This window comes from Mixophyes fleayi, chromosome 11, assembly GCF_038048845.1.
Source record: "Mixophyes fleayi isolate aMixFle1 chromosome 11, aMixFle1.hap1, whole genome shotgun sequence".
In the NCBI taxonomy this organism is placed as follows: domain Eukaryota; kingdom Metazoa; phylum Chordata; class Amphibia; order Anura; family Limnodynastidae; genus Mixophyes; species Mixophyes fleayi.
In genome coordinates, this window is record NC_134412.1 from 51,772,687 (window position 1) to 51,790,009 (window position 17,323).

At 39.3% G+C, this 17,323-nt stretch overlaps 1 protein-coding gene across 3 annotated transcripts in view; it reads left to right on the forward strand.

Annotated features, from left to right (window-relative positions):
- The window catches only part of POU2F3 (POU class 2 homeobox 3), a 128,872-nt gene that overhangs the window by 3,256 nt on the left and 108,293 nt on the right, over positions 1-17,323 (forward strand). For all 3 annotated transcript variants that reach the window (XM_075191265.1, XM_075191268.1, XM_075191267.1), the window contains exon 2: positions 10,897-10,965. In XM_075191265.1, the coding sequence (XP_075047366.1) occupies positions 10,897-10,965 (69 nt within the window). The remainder of the gene's footprint in view (positions 1-10,896; positions 10,966-17,323) is intronic.

Consider the following 17,323-nt stretch of genomic DNA (forward strand, 5'->3'; position numbering starts at 1 on the left):
GACTAACACCAGATATACATCCAAAGAAATTTATTTAAGTGTTGAAGTTACAATTAGAAGTCAGGAATATCAACAGAACACACCAGCGGTAAATACAATCACCAAAGGGGTAACAGAGTTCGGCAAGTGGCAGGTTACAGTCACCAAAGTAGATGATTGACAGAAGTCCCAACAGCAATCCAATGGAGCTCTTTTGGCAAGTTTACTATGGCCAGAGCATCACCTCTTAGGCCAGTCTTTCCCAATACGAACACACCTCTGAATTTACAGGGCTCTTTTTTATCCCCCACCCTGGGTGACCATGGGAACTGACAGCCCCACTGCCCTGAGGTATCCTCTGATAGGATAAAACATGTCCCTGGCCAAACCTTATCACTTCCCCCAGAAGCTAGATAACCCCTCCCCCCACTGTTAGGATTGAGGGACAAAGTAGGACAATGGGACCATTGGGGAAGAACAATGAGCCAGTAATGAGGCTATCACATGATTACCACTAACCTGTGAAGTGCTTTTTACTGTCTGTGGGTAGAAAAACGTCACTGATACTTCTGATCAAGGTAGTCTATAACGCCATGTTGTTACGCATCATCCATGTAAACATAACAAGGCCTATAACCCATAACATTGTTCCTAACACATCTCCCACCTGTATGTTCAGTGTCCACATGAGAGGAGTATAATAGGGCACAATTGCAATGTCCCTGGAGGGAATGGACATCGGGTGGAACAACCGCCTCTCTTAATGTCTGCTCATAGGAGGACACTGCTGGTATATTGAACTAACACTTATATATGTAGGGTCAGCACAAAGCTCACTGGCTGACAATGTCCAGTGGTTATACAAATATTCACATCCATTGGCATTGCTTGTTTTATTTTCTTACAGCATGAAATCAAAATTAATTGGTTCGGGAATGCTTACCACAGAGCAACACAAAATATTCTGCAATATCCATTAAAAAAAGCCCTCCAATGTTTTATCTTCATTTATTACAAGTAAAAAGTATATATTAAAACATATTGCAGATATCAGTGTGTTTGGGTCTCTTTTAGCTTTGGACATCTGGATACTGCAATTTTCTGCCATTTTTTTGCAGTATATGCTTAGATACATCAGTTTAGATGGGGGCCATTGGTGAACAGCAATTACACAGATTCTCAATGGGGTAAAGGATTTTACTTTAACTGGGCCAGTCCAGGGCATTGATTTGCTTTTATTTAAACCACTCCAATATATATATTTTGCTGTATGCTTTGGATCATTGTCCTGCTGGAATATAAAGCTTCTACCTGGTCCTAGGTCTCTTGCTGTATATCTTGCTCAATCCATTTTGCAATCTATTTTATATAATTTTTTCATTGCTTGAAGCAGAAAAGCATCCCAATAGCTTTATGTTTCTGCCATCATGCTTCACTGTAGGGATAGTGTTCTTGGAATGATGTGCAGGCTTGCATCATAGTGGTTAGCATTCAGGATACCGGGGATAGTTCAATTCCCAACCATGGCCTTATCTGTGAGGAGTTTGTATGTTCTCCCGTGTTTGCGTGGTTTTCCTCTGGGTGCTCCGGTTTCCTCCCACCCTCCAAAAACATACTGGTAGTTTAATTGGCTGCTAACAAATTGACCCTAGTCTGTGTGTCTGTGTGTGTGTGTGTTAGGGAATTTATATTGTAAGCTCCAATGGGGCAGAGACTGATGTGAGTGAGTTCTCTGTACAGCGCTGCGGAATTAGTGGCGCTATATAAATAAATGGTAATAATAATAATAACGTTTTCAGTGTATAATACGCTTTTTTACATCTGGGCATGCCCACATAGCAGTAATTATATTTGCGGCCATATTTAGACTGAATTGCAACTTGTGCTTATGGCCGCTAGTGGCCCCATGCCATTGAACAAGCCAAACAGGGCAAGGAGGGTATAAGGGCATCTTGGAGCAAAAGCGAGAAATGTAGACTGAAACTCAGACGCCTGTGTGCCTGTTAGGAGACAGGAAACTTGTTTGTGCTCTGTCAGTAGTATAATCTACGAACTGATAATGATGGACATCAGCTTAGATGCATCTGGCTCAATATACCTGTGTAAGATTTGTCTTTTTTGGGATGTAATTTCTGTCTGCGTTTCAGACGGAAATTGCGTGCAATTCTACATGAGGCCCTTAGTAAACAATATTAAGTATGTAACAGCTTTTATCACATGTGCAGGCAATTAAAATTTGGTTGCATTGCTATTTGCTGGGGATGCATGGGGATCTGTACGTGAGATGGGATATTACAAGGGAATGTAGCTGTTTCAGTAGGAGGCGATGGTAATTTGGTGGCAGAGAAGAGGAGGGTCTGGAAACATTCCTTTAAGGTACCTGTCCTCATACAGCATTGATTGCCAGGTTCTTGCTGTCATGCTTCATACTTCTAGCTGCTGGGTATAGTTTGCTAGAAGTATTTGCCAGAGGTAGCTGGTTGTTTTTTATCTGCTATTTGTAATGGAGGAATTTCTCAGTATCATTGTGGCTCTGATCTCTGATTGAAGAATGTCCTCCAATAGAGAGCTATGGTCTTGGTCCACAGTATCAGAACAAATGCGACTGTACTTTATGACTGTAGATAATTGAGTTTTTGTTATGTTTGGGATGGAAGTTTTCCTATTTGAATTGTTGTTAAATGATCCACTGGTATTTACCACCCATTCTCCCTACTGATTAACTATGTGAGAAGCAGTGCCTAGGCCGAATAATAATTGTACCAGAAAATAGGAATGGAAACAAATATTAAGCTGAAGCAGAAAATAATAACTGTTGTTGTGCTGTATATGTTGGGATATACACTTAAATTGTACGCTCCTTTGAGCAGGGTCTTCTCTCCTCCTGTCTTCACCACTTTTAACTCTGCTCGCCAGCTACCTAGCCTTCTCCTTGAGGACCCTCTTCCCCCATCCCCTCTCGCTTCCTCCTCTTCCCCTGGGGGTCTCCCTCTCATCCGTGCCCTCCCTCCTTGGTGCCGTTGTTGGCTGACCTTCCCCCGCCCCTATAGCTGTGCCTTGAGCTCACTGAGTTACTGTGATTATTGTTTACTGCTCTGTGCCGTCTCTCCTCGTATTGTTATTTCGTTTGTCCCTGTACGGCGCCGCGGACACCTAGTGGCGCTTTATAAATAAAAATTAATAATAATAATAATACACCACTGGAACCTTTAGACAATCACACTTTTATTCCAAGTCACTTTCTATCCACTAGCCATACCCCTTTTCTACAAACATTTCTGTAGTTCTTCTGGGTTTGTGACAAAGCAAAATTTAGCAGCACTAACCAACATAAGTCATCTATTGCTCTGTAAAATTGTAAGTCACCAAGACTAGATAGTTACACAAATTTGTATCACAAAAATTCTCATTTACTTATTTCAGCGACCAAAGCAGTAATACCAATCCACTTGTAATCATCCATTCCCACATCTAACTGAGATTGGTTACAAAGACTTGAATGTTATAGAATCATTGATGAATTAACATTATCCACACCTGATAAGTTTACAGAATATTTTGCCATTTAGTGCCCCTGGCTTGAATTCCTTGATTCCGAAAAATTCACCTCCCTATCTATCAAATTTATCTTCATGACGACTCTTAAACCACACACTCTCTATACAAACCAATGTACAAAAACCACAGAATGATGATATTAACCTTTTGATTATTGTAGGAAACACTTTCCCCTTCTCCCTACCATTACATTCTTTCTTTCTCTTTTATCTTTCTTCTTTCTTCCTTCTTCATATTGGCAACACAAAATATATTTGATTATATCATTAAGCCATAATGTATTTTATCTTGATAATTTACCAACTTTGTCTGTAATTGTGGTACAATTATTACTGACATCTTTAAAACTTGATAAAGAAATATTACATTACACATTTCTCAGTTACATTTTTATATTGGTGCTACATCTAATACCAAAGTCAGTGATAGCAAAAAAGTGTGCAGACCTTATCTCTAATGAATACAGGTGCCAAAATATTATGTAAATATTATGTAAAGCTCTTGCCTTCATTAATGTGTATTGTATCTGATTAATAGAGATCAGTATGGGTTTGTGTTAGGCAGAAATTTATGTTAGGCCATGGTATTTAAAGTGTTCACATTTCAATACATGTAAAATAATAATAAATAATAAAAATAATAATTCCCTTTTCATAGACATAACAATTTGCAGAGGTACCTTTGGCACAACAGTCTTCCTGTTTTAATAAGACTAAAGTCTCACATCACTACACTGTGCTATTGGGGATTCTGATCTTTCTGCAAGTCTGGGGTTTTTTGCTTTCCCCAATCAACTCCATCATTTTCCATGCAGGCTTGTCCTAACATAATACCTTGAGTGGACAGATCACTGCATCTCACAAGATCAGCATACTCATGATCTAAATTACTTGGCAGTGGGGGGTGCCATAACACAGTTTCCGTTGGCAACCATGGTAAACCATGTTCAACCAGACAGCTCTTCAGCCTTTAGCTTATTAGCCATAATTTCAATGCGATTATGTGGAGACATGGGGACAACAAATAAATTTGGCACCTGTTACTTAAATTTCTAGAGGGTGTACATTCCTTGAGGAAAGACCCAATACATACTTCACAACTGTCCCAATTAAGTCCCGATTCTAGGGCCATCTCCCACTGTCCCTATAGTCATGAGTTCTGTCCCACTACCGGAACAGTTGGGAAGTATATTGCAAAAACCAGCACTGGAGCGAATAGTAACTCAGGGGTGTTTTTAGGGGAGAACAAAGAGATTGTGGGGGCCAATGCTACAGAAGTGCTAGACATGCTTACGGGGAATGTGGCACCTACCAGTGTATAAAGCCACTCCCCAAGTGAGACTCACTCACTGTCCCAGTTCCCCAACTTTTAGGGATAGATTTCTCAAATCTAAAAAGGAAAGTGAAGGTGTTGCCCATAGCAGCCTATCAGATTCTAGAATGTATTAGCTAAATCAGTAATAGGCAAAGTGTGCTGCCCTCCAGCCTTCAAAGGGGATGCAAAGAGGAAGGAAGGAGAGCACAGTGCTTTGTAGAATGTAAGCATACTATGCATTAGTAATAGAATATAGGCTACATAAACACATATTTTACATTAAGTTAAAAAAAGACATGGGTCCATTAAGTTCAGTATTATTGCTAAGGTCATGTATTGTAGAATCTGAATTGATACATATAAATGCACAACAGAATATCTATGAAAAAAAATGAATAAAATAACATATACAAAATTATGATTCGCTTCAATCCGTTTTTGTCTGTGCTTTGCGGATGTGGCTATACTGTCTCAACCTGATTTTCTAAAGTATATCTGGATAATTTTGCTGCTAAGCAGGTGCATTTAAATACACTGCTCACAGTACTATGTAGGTAAACTATGTTGCTCCATAATTCCCATGATTTTATATAATGAACTGGGCTATATTGTAATTCTTTGTACATTAAACAGTCACCTTCAATTTATATATATCAAGTTAGAGAGACTAGTGAACAAGAATAGAGATTGACAATGGCATTCAGCATCCAGAATAAAATTAACTGAAGTGTACAGTTGGTCAATATTTTAAATAGGTATATTTCTAGGAAATTTAGGACAATTGGCAATTACATATCTGGGTCTGTCTCTTGTGCCTGTGTCTGCCTATCCTGTCTATTTCTATGTTATATCTCTGTAAATCTGTATATTTTAGTGTTTATTTTAGTGTGTGTGTGTGTGTGTGTGTGTGTGTGTGTGTGTGTGTGTGTGTGTGTGTGTGTGTTAAACTTTACTTGTTGATCAAAACTATTTAAAAATGTTTTCTGTAAAAACATGACAAATAAACTGAAAATATCTAAATGATAAATTACATGTTATATCTTTAAAGTCTTTTGACAGTATAAATATTGGACTGATACAAATCAAAACATGATGGATTCAAGTATCCCTGGATACAATTTCCTAATTTGGTGTGCTTATAACTCTCAAGTATCTCATCTTGTCTATGCCAATCTAGGTTAATATACTTCTGTTTTGTTTAGTTTTTTGTGCTCAGCACTATGTTTCTCCCTTGTATCCTGTAAGTGTGTCATCTGACTGCAATAAACATTAGAGTTAGGCTATGTCCTGTGTACATACACATGCATATGATCACATAATAGAAGACAATGATCTTAAACAGAAAAATCAAATGTAGTTTTATAATTCTGTAGTTGAATGAGTAGATATAAGCAGAGTTCTCATATGAATAAGCATTGATTTGTTAAAGACCATACCTACCAACCTAAGACATTTTTATAGCCGCATACCTCCCAACACATATCTGTCCCTGGCAGTCAGACAGGGGGCATGGCACCAGCACAATGGGGGCATGGCCACGTTGCGTCGGGGGTGTTGCCACACCCTCAGAGGGCTGACGCAACCTGTAAAGCTTTATGCTGTCCATTAGATACCTCCCCTCCCCCAACGGGACAGCTGGACAGAGCCCTACAATTGAGACTGTTCCTCTGACATTGAGGCAGTTGGGATTTATGTATAAGGGTAAAGTCACACGGTTAAAACATTGGCTTTTAATCATAGATGTTAATTACTAAAGCTTTGAAACATATTAATGCAAGGAGATTTGAAGACATTGAAGATTCAAATATATATAGTGTATATAAGAAATCTTCAAGTTTCTATTCATTATTATTTATCGATGTTTTAGCAATTTAACACTGTTTTGAAAAGTCAACATTTTATGGTTGATAATATTGGAGGGTATTTATGAATTGGTGGCTAAGTGGTTGGCACTTCTGCCTTACAGCACTAGGGTGATAAGTTTAATTCCCGACCATGGCCATATCTGTGTGGAGTTTGTTCTCCCCATGTTTGCGTGGGTTTCCTCTGGGTGTTCTGGTTTCCTCCCACACTCCAAAAACATACTAGTAGGTTAATTGGCTGCTATCAAAATGGACCCTAGTCTCTCTGTTTGTGTGTGTATGTTAGGGAATTTAGACTGTAAGCTCCAATGGGGCAGGGACTGATGTGAATGAGTTCTCTGTACAGCGCTGCAGAATTAGTGGCGCTATATAAATAAATGGAGATTATGATGATGATGATGAAGACTAGTGTACAGGACAACTGTATTGCTGTCCATAGCAACAGATAAGTTTGTGGCTGCTATTTCTGAAGTACAGTTTAGAAAATGTAACATTTGATTGATTGATCACTATTGGCAACATCTCAGCTTCCTGGTTTTATTAAATGTCTTTAGTTTTATCTCCACTTATTTTCCAATTGGAAAAATCTGCCTGATTTAATTAACTGATATAAATATGCATTGAGCATAAATAAATAAATAGAGAGTTCATACCGTACTAATGCTTTGACTTTCAGAGATTAAATATGCATTTTGCAAATATGTGTGACAAACTCCATGTTCATTTCCACCTAAAGATTACAGTATATAATTACATTTTGAAGACACAAAACTGCTATATTTATCACATACACTGTCCTCATTTAAGGCAATTTATCTGCACCCTGTAAATTGTTCCATCAAAATGTGAATATCCATGTGGTAAACACATGCTGAAAATGATGTCATATACTAGTTTCTATGAAGATTATGAAGGACACTTGGAACCATAAAATAGCTCTGGAAGGTCATATCCAGCCCATGGGCTTGTTGAAAAGCACAGGAAAGTTGTAAACTGAAACGTTAGAATGGAATAAAACACCTTTTGTTACCACATTTGACTGGTTAAAATCCTTGAGTGTCGTCTCACCTGGAATCTGCATTTAGTAGTATCTCCACAAGATAAGCATAGAGGAGGGCAACAGGGTAATGTACATTTTTCCCATTTTGAAATGCCAGGCTCTTGGATATAGATAGATAGATAGATAGATAGATAGATAGATAGATAGATAGATAAAACATTAAAATATACTATCAGAAATACTTTATGCCTGCAGCAGAGCCTGTCAGATTTACTCACTGCAATGATTTTCAGGGTTTGAACATTCCTATTTGTGTGTGATGTGGCTTGTGTAGAAGTAGGCAACAAAGATGGTACAGTAAACTGAAGGTTTAAAACATTGAAGGAAGCCAATCACTGGAGTACCACCCGTGGACACAGTCTTTATTACACTGGCTTCCTATTGAGGCTACTGAATACCCTATATACTATTATATACTAGTGTACACATATATAATATTTAATTTATTTTATATGTGTATATATATATATATATATATATATATATATATATAATGATTATTATAAGATTATATACCAACATAATATGGTAATATGGGTGATATATTAGGGCATTTTGGCCCTAATTCTGCCCACTACACTAGGAAGTGGGCAGATGTGGGAGATTGCCATACACTCCCGGGAGTCCGTGAGACCCACCCGAAATGCAGGAGTCTCCCGGACATTCCGGGAGAGTTGGCAAGTATGAGATACATAAGCCACTAATTTAAGATAAATAAGTTGGCGTGGAATTCTAACTATATAGAGTACATCATTAGGATTCTACCTCCCAATCCTCATAATCTCTGTATAACCAAATGTGTTATTTGAAAACAGTAAGGGTCATTTACACAAGTGAAAAAGCTCAATGCAGACATCATTTTGTCACCTTATGTGCTTACTTTTGCACAAATACATTCAATTTTACAGGCATGTGCAAGAATTTGTGGGCCAAAACTTAGCATTGCTTGGCTTGGGCATATCATGGGAGTTCCTTGCTGATTATGGGCATGCCGACATGCAGAAGCAACAGTTAGTTTTGCATTATGAGATTACTTGGTTAAAATAAAGGAAATAAAAGGGCACAATTAGGGGACTTTGCTAGAGGGTGCACAGCCTTTATGTCTCAACAAATTGACTTCATACTTCCACCAATTCTGAAATTGCGTAGATCGGTTCCCATTCTTGGAGCACTTTTTATATATCTCAGTTTCATTTTGGAAAGCGCATTCCTGTGTGTACTTCAACTAATGCAATAAAAACTTGCAAACACACAAAAGTGTCATATGTAATAAAGACAGTCGCAATGTCTTCTCATTCTCTCTCATGATTCAGTCATGATATAAATGAGGCTAAACAAAGCACTATTTTGGGAGACAAACAAAAAAAGTTTAAACCTATGAAGGTAGCAGCCCTAAAGAAGGAATAGGTTGGAATTTGTAGTGATGTTTCACTCTTTCCACTATGAGGATTTTCAGGAGTATCCAGAAAGCTGGGTGCAGAGCGGTGGCAAGCCCACATATCGGAAAGTGAGCGAGCACATTGAAATGCGTTGGAGCACTTAAACAAAGAAGCAGTGCAGCATTGCATTTATTTAGCGGTTCATTTTTTGAGAGCACCCAACCCTGTATCAGCTCATGCAGATAATTATGTGGATGATCTGTCACTTTCTTTATATACAAATTAATGCGGAAAGACAAATTGCCATGCTGTATACAACTATTGTATTAATTTGAAATGCAACCAAGGGGAATTCGGGCTTTCAGATCCACTAATAAAAAAATGTAATAAATTGTAAAATATATTAATAGCAATATTTAAAACACTGAAAGTTAATTCCAGTGAATCTCTTTGGTATATTGGATGAAATATGAATATAATATTAATATGCATCTTAGTGGATTGAGCCCTGGTCAGGGTACCATATATAGTACTATATCAGAAACATTGGGATGAGTATCCTCTGAGTTGTTTACTAATTTAAAGGCTTTTCATTAGACTGCGTTTTCTTTTTTGCTCCAGAGAAGTTTAAATGCCCTGAAACCAGCACATTGTTATCTTATGCAAATTTTTACTGACTGCTGCTATGTTACTGGCTGCCTAAGGCCTATGCAAACTTTTTCCTTTATCTGTCTGGTTACCTGCATTCTAAGGGTTAAAGGCCTCACAAGGGGGGGTCAGTGTAATTTGTATAAAATATTCCATTTCTCCAACTGACTTCTGTATCACCTGGAAAAGAGAAATAGTGTCCTGAGTGAAGACGCAGCCTCAGATCGCGCTGGAGCTGCTAACTTAGAGTAAATCTGAGAGGTTGTAAAGGATAAATTCAGGTGAGGAGAACAATTTTAAAGCAGGGGAAATGTGCCATGCAAAGGGGGAATTAGTAGCAGGTTTTTATGTGGATATATGAGGAGTTGTTTTGAGCAGCTGAAGCTGGTGTGTTCCCTTTAAGGGTGTTTACCAATGCAAAATGTCACCTGGGTGAACTGTATTAATATGGCAGGTATTAGATATTGAATAAGATCAAATTTAATAATAAAAATTAGTAATATTAAAATTTGAGATCAGAAATCCCAAACAAGTTTTTGGTTGGTGAAACAATTTTATTGAAAATCTACTGACTGCTAACATTTGCGTAATAACATTAAATTATGTAAACTCAACAGTGACTGTTGCTGTAACGTAATCACAGGTGCATTTCCTTAATGTGACAAAACCATTTCATGGTGCCTTGCATGCATATTATTAATAATAATATTATTATTGTTATTATAATTATTAGCAATATGCATAACGTTTACTGTCAGCACTAACCATACTCATAATCAAGTAGATATATGTTGAAGTAGAGCATCTCCTCTCGAAAACAAGAGATAAAATTCCAATTCTCTTCTTTTTGTGTGTTTCATCCACTGAAGCATACACTGATAATATGGGCTCATTAGGTCAGGCAGAGAGGTTAATATATTTGTACAAATTTAATGAAATGATAAAGGTTGTGCCACTCCCCACCTGATGAATATTATAATATGATATGTGCTCCAGAATTTGAAAGTCGAATTAAATGTATTGTAAGACAATGTTTGTTTAGAAAGAAACCATAAACATTATTAAAATCAGGTTTTTTTCTTCTGACATCTCTCAGGTATTAATATGAGCCGCGAACCAGATTCCACTGAGGAACAGAGAAACGGAGGGGGACATTTACAGAATGGTAAGAGACAATGCACGACAGATGGGCCAGGGTCCTCTATCTACATTAGCCAAAAATATATATTTGAAAGTTTTTACTGCTTTGTCTTTTATTATCACAATGTATATTCACAAAGTTATAGGGTGTTATATGGTTACAAAATATTTCTACTAAAATAAAGTATATTTATACTGCTTTATCATTTACTTGTCTTCTGCTTCCAGTATGGTTCTTAGTATGTTTGTTACAATTATTTTAGAATTCTGGTTGATAATTTTCAAATACATGCAAACTGTAATTGTTTTAATGCAGCATATAAATGTTTGATTAACCTGCTCTGTGTTGTAGTTTGAAAATACATACATATTTTATGGTTGTATAATTGGCATTCTGCTTGCATATTACTGCTCTTAGCATCTCTTTAAGTTTTGAAGCTCCGCTGTGAAAGATTGTAGTGTCAAATGTATATCACACACACACACACACACATACATACATACACACACACACACACACACACACACACACACACACAAACACACACACACACATATTATTATCATAGACTTGCAAGGCGCCACAGGGCTACGCAGCACCGTACAGTAGGGAAAACATGCATATGTAAAGCAGGGACATACAAGGTAGACATGTATGTATGTGTGTACATATATATATATATATCTTGCAATCATGTCATTATATATTAAATTATAGAATGATCAAAGGGCATAATGATTTATGCTATTAGTCCCTGCAATCCTAATATTAATATTGTCTTATTATCTACAATACTTTATTTTAGGTTTCCTTCACTTTGCATTAAAAATTTCCATTTGCTGTTTTCAGGCTGTTTCATTTAACATCATGTATTATTTTACCACTATTAACGTTATATCTGGATCTATATCTTTTTTTAATCTATGTTTAATTTTCCATTTTTCGTGCTGCACAAATTGATGCGCAGCATCTACTTCATTTACCCCTTTACAATTTTGCTTCCACATGAGGTACTTTTTAATGAAAGCTGAAAGAATGTAGCTCCAATATGGGTAAACATTTAAAAAATATTTTGGTATAAACAAGTAGATAACAAAAATAAATTTGGATGAATCCCCATAAATATTCTGATGAGAACACGTTATTAATAAGGTAAATAAAGGAATACAATATTTTAAATAAATAAATAAAAAGCACATTAATAGTTATAATTATGTTTGCAATAATACAATAAAAAGCAAATTATATATTATATATATCCAATTGTTATATTATTATTTTTGTTCACTTTCTCGAAAAAAGAATATGATCTGGTTGTACAAGGCAGAAAGCACTAAGTGGCCCTATAGCAAAATTTGTGGATTTTGCATCTGGGGTTTTTGCATTGTAACCAATGTATTGCTAAGAAATTTAATGTTCTTAATTTTGCCTTGAAGACTATTATATGTATTCTATTTGATAGAAATATTTGATTTAGGAAGCCACATGTTACCAATGTGTATTTTGGCTGTAAGTCACTAGAGTCACCTGCTTCCCATTAATTATGTTTCCCTGAAGGAGGGGAATTACAAAGTTTTCTAATTCAATCATTCTTATTACCGCTGACTTACGGTATACTAATGTCATAGAATAGATGTAAGGGCTATAGAGTTTGGTATCTGGTGTCAGACTAGGATTTAGTTGAAGGATCTGCATCCAAGTTCTCAATTTTTAGGATTTTTATATATTTTTGTCCGTTAGTGAATTGCATGATAGGTGTCTTCATATGTTACATTTAAATTGTGCTAATAATATTTGATAAACAAAAGTATAAGAAAAGGATAGATTACCATATATTTGTTTTTGTATTCAGATATGGTGTTTGCCTTAATGCAGGTCAAGGTCCCTGGAAGACACATAAGTGTTACAGATTATCTCTCAATATTTAGTGCCACTAATGACAGTTTTAAGATAAACAGGTTCCAAGGGCGACGGTTGAAGATCCCCCCTGTCAATATACCAGGTTTTTAAAACTAAAGTTCACTATGTTACCCGCCCTCCTGTATGTTCAGAACTCACACAGGCAAGGAGGAAAGATCAGGGCTGCCAAGAGGAATTCAGGGCTCTGGTACAACAAATTCATGGGGCCCCCCTTATAATCGAGCACGCTAAAAAAAATTGCACCGCTGCTAGACAGTGCAAAATTTTTAATGGGTGTGGTCATACAATTGGGGCATGGCAATTCACAATTGGGGCGTGGCTAGCAGGTAAAAATCACTAAGATCCTGAATTCGCCAGAGCGTGACATATGTCCAAACACTCTGACTTTCAGGACATCTAGCACCACAGTGTAATATAGAAAGAATGCAGTGTGTACAGTAAGAGTTCAGTCTTGGCCTGCACCTTACATTGTTCACACTAATGAAAAATTGGCATTGTCGCTACTAGAATCACAACAATTTCACAGACTCTCCTGCTCTCCCCTACCTGTTATTCTCACCTTCACTACCTGTGGCTGCAGGTTTCTTTATTTGCGACTTGTCTGGATCCTGGAATGTTGGGGGCCCTATTTGGGAAAAAATGGCTACATTTAGATAATTCCAAACAACCCCGGTGTTAAATCAATACCACCCACGATTAATAATTAGGCCTTCCTCTAGCTCCAACATTAAAATAATAGTATTCCCATGTAATAAATAAACCCATTACCCTCCCTACAAACAGCCCCAATATATTAATAGTTTTTACATTTCAGAAATATACCTATTTCCCGCAACCATCACTGCCATTAAATAATTCATAGTCACATTTAATAAAGAGACCTTATTCTCCCCAAACTCACCCCCACATTCAATAGCTCCCAAACCACTCCATCTTAAATAGTCCCCAATATTAAATTGCCCCTCCATCGCCCCACAGACAAAATAGCACCCATTGATTAGCCACCACCTACCTCACGCACACTACATTGCCACAAGACCCATGTGCCATCACGCACACAGTACTGTGCCCCTTCATCATCGCCATGCTGTGCCTCCTTATGATACACGCTGCTTTTCCCCCCTTCACCTGGCCCCCCTTCATCACACTATGCTATACTGCTCCCACCCCCTTTTTTCAATCTCACTGCGCCATGCTCCACCACCCTCTTTTTCAATCCCACTGTGCCATGCTGCTCCCCCCCTTTTTCAATCCCAATGTTTCATGCTGCTCCCCCCTTTTTTAATCCCAATGTGCCATGCTGCCCCCCCCTTTTTCAACCCCACTGTGCCATGCTGCTCCCCCCGTTTTTCAAGCCCACTGTGCCATGCTGCTCGCCCCGTTTTTCAAGCCCACTGTGCCTTGCTGCACCCCCCCCCTATTTCAAGCCCACTGTTCAATGCTGCTCCCCCCCCCCCGTTTTTCAATCCCACTGTGCCATGCTGCCCCCCCATTTTTTAATCCCACTGTGCTATGCTGCCCCCCCATTTTCCAAGCCCACAGTTCCATACTGCCCCCCGTTTTTCAATCCCACTGTGCCATGCTGCCCCCCTGTTTTTTAATCCAACTGTGACATGCTGCTTCCCCCCTTTTTCAATCCCACTGTTTCATGCTGCCCCCCGTTTTTCAATCCCACTGTGCCATGCTGCCCCCCCATTTTTTAATCCCACTGTGCTATGCTGCCCCCCCATTTTCCAAGCCCACTGTTCCATACTGCCCCCCGTTTTTCAATCCCACTGTGCCATGCTGCCCCCTGTTTTTTAATCCCACTATGCCATGCTGCTCCCCCCCCTTTTTCAATCCCACTGTGCCTCCCCTCCCCCCTCCCCCCCCCCGTTTTTCTTCCTTTGCTTCCGTTCCTTTACTCACCTTTTCCTTTTCTTCTGTCTTCTCTCTTCTTGCTGGGTCCTGTCTGCGCTGCTCCTCATTGAATGTCAGGCGTGACTTGATGACGTCACGCCCGACATTCAGTGTGAACAGAGCAGAAAGGAGGGACACTGGTGCCCCGATCACGTGAGTATGTTTTTTTTTTTTTTGTTTGTTTGTTTTTTTAACTACCCTGCTCCCCCACCATCGAACAAACCACTCCTCCCACCCCCCCGCCGCAAAATAAAAGAAAAAAAATCAATACACAAAAGAAAAAAAATATAGCTTAAAAAAAATTATTTAAAAAAAATTATTTGAAAAAAATCGTTGGCAGTGAGGGCCCGGGGTCAGCGGCTCACCAGTGTCTATAGGAGTCCCAGAAAAGTTCCCCATCCACCTTAGCCACACAAAAGTTCCACAGCCAAAAGACTCTGTCAACAGTTGGTCCAGGGAGTCTTGGTATCTTGCTAATCTCAGCTGCTTGGCCAACTCTCCATCGGCGTGGTGGGGCCCTGAATATCAGTCTCCCCACTCCTGTGGGTGCACCAGTTTACCCAGGACATGGCAAGTATCCACCGATGGAGTGAGGTGATGGCAGGTCCTAAGATTGAGTAATAACCTGCTTCCCAAGGTAAAGGAAGGCGATGATCACCAGGACTGGTGGTAGAGAACAGAAACTCAACACCAGTCAGCCCCACACCTTTCAGGAATCAATCCTCAGAATAAATATCCCCTCCCCCCGGTGTGGCTCCGTATATCCATGGTCAAAATCCCATAGTGTTTTACTCTCCCCAGGCAAACCCCTGGATTTCTCCTTCTTAAACATTGGTGTGCTGGGCCAGGGGGTGAAGTAGGAGGGGAGATGAGCTGGCCTTTCACAATAGTTCTCCTCTTGTGTCCCTGCCTAAATATCTGGGTCAAACAGTAATACTTATCATTCCCCTCCAGATCTTGGATAACACACAGTCCCTCCTGAAATTAACCTTTTCCATGCTTTTGTTACATGTCAGGGCTGCCAGCTGTCCCTCACATCCAGTTCCTTCCCTCTAAATGTTATCATGGCAGCGTGGTGTGGCCCGTCACACCCCCCCCCACCCCCATGCTCAAATATCTACTCATATAGATATGCCCAGCATGTTATAAAAGTAAAGCTCCAGTTGTTCAGCGCATTATCTCATGACTAGTTTCTCTTACCTCATTATGGGGTCTATTTACTAATACATGGCAATAGTCATGGTGTTCTTTCGCCACTCGTCTCAGCGATAGAAAACCACCCATTGATGATTTCTTATTAAAATGTCACAGAGGTAGCATAGTTAACTTACTGCTTCACCAGCACATCTGAGAGGATCTGATGTGTGAAAACAGCAAAAAAAAATTTTTTTAAAGCTAAAAACATTTTTTTTAAAGAATTTCCATGTAAAAAAATTCTTTATTGAAATAATAAATCATTCTTTCATTGACTTTGAGATGGCGATAACAGAAGACTTATACTAGCACTATGCTTCCCTATGCTTTGCTATCACTAGCGGTGAACCTCTCATGCAAAGGGGGAAATCTGACTGTTCCATATGTCTGGCCCCCACATTATATATAAATATGTGTTCATTATAGTAGTACTAGCCTAATGCATTATACCATTTGCTAAATATGTTATACTTATAGGGCCTGATTCATTATGGAATGAAAATGACGATATGTGCCGTACTTTGCGTAAAATTGCTCTGCGCATGCTCAATATGGACTATACACCAGTTAAGTTTATGCAATTTATTTTCTAACACAAAGGACACTTCTGACAGCCTAAAATTGCAAAGGCTGAACAGTGAAGGGTAGGGGCGTATGCATATAGTCAATATACAGTGAGGGCATGCCAAGGTTGAGCGCATGCACATCTGTCCGATTCATGCACTGGACATCTCTCAGGTACATGATTTTCATCCATGCCACTTGCATCAACTACAGGGCAGGTGTAAATGATTGATAGTGATGACAGTCATGTGTCATGACTGAGTATAGCGTACCTGCTATCGTTGGCACTACTCGGAGGAAGGTGCGGAGTCTAACGTGCCCCTGGTGTTCACCAGGGACCCTCGCAAGGAGGTATGGACTCAGCTGCAGGGAACACGCAGGTCGCGGTCCTTCCACGAGTCAGATAGCGAAGCACGAGAGAAATGTCAGACAGGCCGGTTCAGCAACGGTGCAGGCAATGCAGGTACACGAGGAGAATCCGAAGGGGTGGTGAGTCAAGCCGGGTCGGTAGCGTTCTGGCAGCGAGGTACAAAAGGGGAGATCCAAAAGGGTAGTTAGGCAATCCGGGTCACGAGGGTCACAGGCAAACAACAATAATCAGGAGGCAGGCAAAAGGTCAGGAGATAGGTAATCACAGGAATACACTGGAAACGCTGGATGACATGAGGACCTGAAACTCCGGCACAGGAGGGGGGATCCAGAGAGGCTTAAATAGTGCTGCTAGCCAATAGCCTCAGCACCTGTGGTGCTGTCATAGTCCTAGCACCAAAGCGCTTGTCATACATTAGCTCCGTAGCGCTACCTA